At 44.2% G+C, this 5093-nt stretch overlaps 1 protein-coding gene across 1 annotated transcript in view; it reads right to left on the bottom strand.

Moving 5' to 3' along the window:
• hecw2b (HECT, C2 and WW domain containing E3 ubiquitin protein ligase 2b) overlaps window positions 1-5093 on the bottom strand; it is a 72085-nt gene that overhangs the window by 22608 nt on the left and 44384 nt on the right. Inside the window, exons 23-25 of the mRNA XM_020615344.1 lie at window positions 1383-1535; window positions 1191-1289; window positions 808-937 (exon numbers count right to left, since the gene is read on the bottom strand). Of these exons, the coding sequence (XP_020471000.1) occupies window positions 808-937; window positions 1191-1289; window positions 1383-1535 (382 nt within the window). The remainder of the gene's footprint in view (window positions 1-807; window positions 938-1190; window positions 1290-1382; window positions 1536-5093) is intronic.

Raw genomic sequence — 5093 nt, 5'->3', positions numbered from 1 at the left:
AAATATTTCAAGAGTATGAAGTTTAGAAAAATTCTGAAGAGAAACATGAATGTCCTTGAAGAGCTGAACATTTTGATAGCTGAAATAGCTGAAGGTATGCTGAAGTAAAAATTTCCCATTCATTTGAATGGGGCAAGATTTTCAAAATAAAGCTAAATATTTCAAAAGTATGAAGTTTAGAAAAATTCTGACGAGAAGCATGAATGTCCTTGAAGAGCTGAACATTTTGATAGCTGAAATTATGCAGAAGTAGAATTTTCCCATTCATTTGAATGGGGCAAGATTTTCAAAATAAATATAAATATTTCAAGAGTATGAAGTTTAGAAAAATTCTGAAGAGAAACATGAATGTCCTTGAAGAGCTGAACATTTTGATAGCTGAAATTATGCTGAAAGTAGAATTTTCCCATTCACAACTTAATGGCAACATTTAATGTTAGCTAATGTACTGATAAAAACTAGTTTACTATGATAATACAATCACTTTAACAGGGTTTTATTCCTATTTTATTTTAAGCTAACAGAAATGTTAGCTTGTCCCACAGCCTAACACCACCTGCACTATAAGTAACAAGGTTGTAGTTCTTGTGAATCTGAATCTGCTTTATTGGACAGGTGTGTCGGACACACGAGGAATTTGACTCTGCTACATCAGCTCTCAATGTGCATGTACATATCCCCATGCAAGGGGCAAGTAAACAGTAAACCAACATAAGGCTAGTATAACAAAATAAGCAGTATTAACAGCAACAAACAGTGCAAACACTGCAAAATAAGTGTGACTTTTGTACACACGCAGGGTCAGACCTGTCCAAAGACTTCTTCGTTGACAGTGAAGGTGAGATCCAGCATGTCTTCTATGTCATTGTCCTTCATCCACTGAAGGGACTGGTGGAACTCCTCATCCAGATACTCCAGGTCACTAAGGTCACATGGGCTACATGGTGGGAAACGTAAGTGTGAACCGGTGTGTTTTTCCAACAGTTATTCTCAGTCACATTATGTACACAGTAGCTACAGAAATACAAGAATAATCTAATGTCATTTTATATTTATATGTTCAACCCTTATTATGGTCTGTTTGAATGTATACAGGTACACTATAGATCATTTTAAAATAGGTTATACACTTGTATGTTTGAGATTGCGTATCCATGTATCTGTGCAGAGGTTCCATGCACTGTACGTACATGCGCAGTAGGCCTTTATAGAAAGGTCTGGTGAAGAAGGCATCCAGGAGGTACTGATGGATCAGAGCCAGACCCAGAATACGACCACTGAACCGAAACCTGAAACACGTACAGTGACACACATAAATATTGTGCACAGGCTTAAATATTGTGACCTGTGTGTGTGCATGCGTATGTGCATGTAAATCTCACCATTCGTGGTGATTGTCTACAAAGGCGGACATGGGGCTGATCTGAACAGTGTAGGTGTCGTTGGCAGAGTATTCAAATAGACCATAATAAGGGTTGAACAGCTCCCTGGATACCAAGAAGAAGAACTCTCTTGAAGGACCACTGTAGTCCAACCTGCAACACACACAAAGATACACTAAGTCAGTTGTTTCTTCTCTTCTGAAAAATGTTCTGTCCTCCACAGCATGTTAAGTGCCCTAATTCTCCATTACAGCAGGATGTAAACAGTGCATTGCATTCTGGTATTTTTTATGGGGCTCTCAGGCAAAATGACAGCTGTAAGACCTGGTAGAGATTAAGATGTGAGGGGGGTTTTTTTTGTCCCCAGAAACTGTTAAGGGCAATAATGCACTGCCTCATCTGGTGGCTCGAATGCAGGGGGTTTTGTGTTTGATGTTCAGAATCAAAGAAGCATTTTAATACAAGGCAAGTGATGTTACACACATGATAGCATTAGTGCATACGTTAATCTATAGAGTTCTAGGCAGTTTGTGATTATATAATGGCAACATTTATTTAAAGGATTTCACATGATATGTCATGCCATGCTGAAGACAACACTAGCACTACATCATCTACTAACTAATTAACTGTTGATCTGTTACATGGCCACGGTGGCTAGTTGACAACTGTAACATTAATACAGCCTATAAAAAGATATGTTGATCTCACTGAGATTTCCTGGATGAATAAATAAAGTTTAACTAACCAACAAATTACTTGTTAATGTGTGGGTATAATAATGGTACAGTTGTCAATTGAAGATACCATACAAAAACAACAGCTTAATGTTATGTGATGACATTACATTCTGTACATCGCACTGTCTTACTGCTGTCATTTTTCCCATGAGCCCCCTAAAAAATCCTTCCTGACATCACCGTGAAATAGGACAACTGAGTACCTCCACTTAACACCATGTCAAGCTAGTTAGCATGCTACTATCATTTGCAGCAGCCAAATAATCAGCCTCAGCCACTTCATCTTAGCAAGTACCAAAGCATACACATACACACAGCATATTCCACCCTTGTATCTTTTCTTCTAATCAGCAATTATCTGACACTCCTCTTTATCTTGGTTGGGTACAGAAAATATCTGTAAGATGACAAGTAAGATGGTGCCGACAGCGATGGCAGCCTTAGTTACTCGTGCTCTCTTGTGTTTGATGTTTTTCTTTGTTCTCTTGGTCTTTTGCAACCCATCTCAGATTACTTTTATCAGAGAAGGACTGTTAAATATCAGACAACTCACACCAAACTACCTTTCTCTGATTTTTGTGAACGAAGAATGCTGTAAGGACATTCTGATCAGAGGTGCAGCTGCCATATATGGGACCTGGAAAAAATGCCGCCGGGCACCTTGGTGAAGCTACGCCAGAGGGGAACACGGACTCCACTCCTGTCTATTCACCTGGCAAATCTCCGCTCCCTGATCAACAAGATGGATGAACTCCTTCTCGTCAACAGGACTAACTCTGAATTTGCACACTCTGCTGCTTTGTGCTTCATGGAGACCTGGCTGAGCGACTCAATCGCAGACAGCGCGATACAAGCACAGAGCGGATCGGAACGGTGCTGTCTGGGAAAGTGAGAGGAGGTGGAATCTGCTTCTACATAAGTTGGTTGAAAGTTGGTGCACAGATGTCACAGTGCTACAGAGGACATGTAACACAGACTTAGAGACTCTTTTTATCAAATGCAAACCCTTCTATTCTCCTCGTGAATTTTTAAGCTTAATCCTGGTGGGTGCCTATTTAAAGCCGCAGACCCACGCTAGCGCACTACGGCTCCTGGCAGAACAGATAATTAGCCTGGAGCTAGAACATTCCAACTCTCCACTCATTGTTCTATGGGACTTTAACAGAGCAAATCTCACCCATGAACTGCCCAAATACAGACAGCACGTTACCTGTCCCACCAGGGACAAAACCACACTGGACCACTGCTACACAACAATAAAAGAGGCCTATCTCTGTCCCCCGCGCAGCCCTCGGACTCTCAGATCACTGTATGGTCCATCTTATTCCAACCTACAGGCAGAAACTTAAAGCTGCGAAGCCTGTACTCAAAACAGTGAAGAGCTGGACTAAGGAGGCTAAGTCAGCACTACAGGCCTGCTTTGACTGCACAGACTGGAGTGTATTTGAGACGGCAGCTACAGACCTGGATGAACTCACTGACACTGTGACATATCAGTTTTTGTGAGGATGTGTGTGTCCAAAAAGTCCTTCTGCACATACAACAACAACAAGCCCTGGTTCACAGCAAGACTCAAGCAGCTTTGTCGTGCCAAAGAGGAGGCTTACAGGTGCGGGGACAGGACTTTGTACAGCCAGGCCAGGAACACACTGACAAGGGAGATCAGAGCAGCAAAGAGGAGCTACTCTGAAGGAACTGAAAGCCCAGGTTTCAGCCAACGACCCCTCGTCTGTGTGGAGGAGCCTGAAAAGCATCACTGGCTATAGGAAACCATCCCCCCCATGTGTAGGACCGTCAACTAGCAGACGACCTGAATGTGTTCTACTGCAGGTTTGACAATCAACACTTCCCCCTCTCCCTCCCCACCTCAGATCCAGCAGCTGCTCCCCCGACAATCACCATCCATCCCTCAAGCCCCCCACCTCTAATGATCTGTGAAAAGGATGTGCGTGGCCTCTTTCAAAAACAAAGGATCAGAAAGGTGTGACCCCCTCCTGCCTGAAAGTGTGTGCTGATCAGCTGGCACCCTTCTTTACACTCATCTTCAACAGGTCACTAGAGCTGTGTGAGGTTCCCTCCTGCTTCAAATGCTCCGCCATCATCCCAGTCCCCAAGAAAACCTCCATCAGTGAACTGAACGACTACAAACCTGTCGCCCTGACATCTGTAGTTATGAAGTCATTTGAACACTGGTGTTGGCCCACCTGAAGGACATCATAGACCCTGTGCAGTTTGCCTACCGAGCAAACAAGTCGGTGGACGATGCAGTGAACATGGCACTGCATTACATCCTGCAACACCTCGACTCCCCAGGGATCTATGCACGGGCCCTCTCTGTGGACTTCAGCTCAGCGTTCAGCACCATCATCCTGGACATCCTCCACTCCAAACTGACCCAGCTCACTGTGCCTGCCCTCACCTGTCAATGGGTTACTTGCTTTCTGACAAACAGGAAGCAGCAGGTGAGGCTAGGGAAAACCACATCTTGCACCCGGACAATACACACAGGCGCCCCCCAGGGATGTGTGCTCTCCTCTCTGCTGTTTTCACTCTACACCAATGACTGCATCTTGAAGGACCCCTCTATCAAGCTCCTAAAGTTTGCAGTTGATACAACGGTCATTGGTCTCATCCGAGATGGTGACATGTCAGCCTACAGATGGGAGGTTGAGCAGCTGGTCCTGTGGTGTAGCCGCAACAACCTGGAGCTGAACACACTCAAAACAGTGGAGATGACAGTGGACTTCAGGAAGAGCCCCCCCACCTTACCCCCCTCACCATACTTGGCAGCACTGTATCAGTAGTAAAGTCCTACAAGTTCCTGGGCTCTACTATCTCCCAGAACCTGAAGTGGTTGTCCAACATCAGGACCATCACCAAGAAGGCACAGCAGATGATGTACTTCCTGCACCAGCTCAGGAAGTTCAACCTCCCTCAGGAGCTGCTGATACAGTTCTACAGAGGAATCATC

Source organism: Monopterus albus, unplaced genomic scaffold, assembly GCF_001952655.1.
Source record: "Monopterus albus unplaced genomic scaffold, M_albus_1.0 scaffold163.1, whole genome shotgun sequence".
NCBI lineage: Eukaryota > Metazoa > Chordata > Actinopteri > Synbranchiformes > Synbranchidae > Monopterus > Monopterus albus.
Note: the sequence above shows the minus strand (reverse complement) of the source record. Positions and strands in the feature narration are given on the sequence as shown.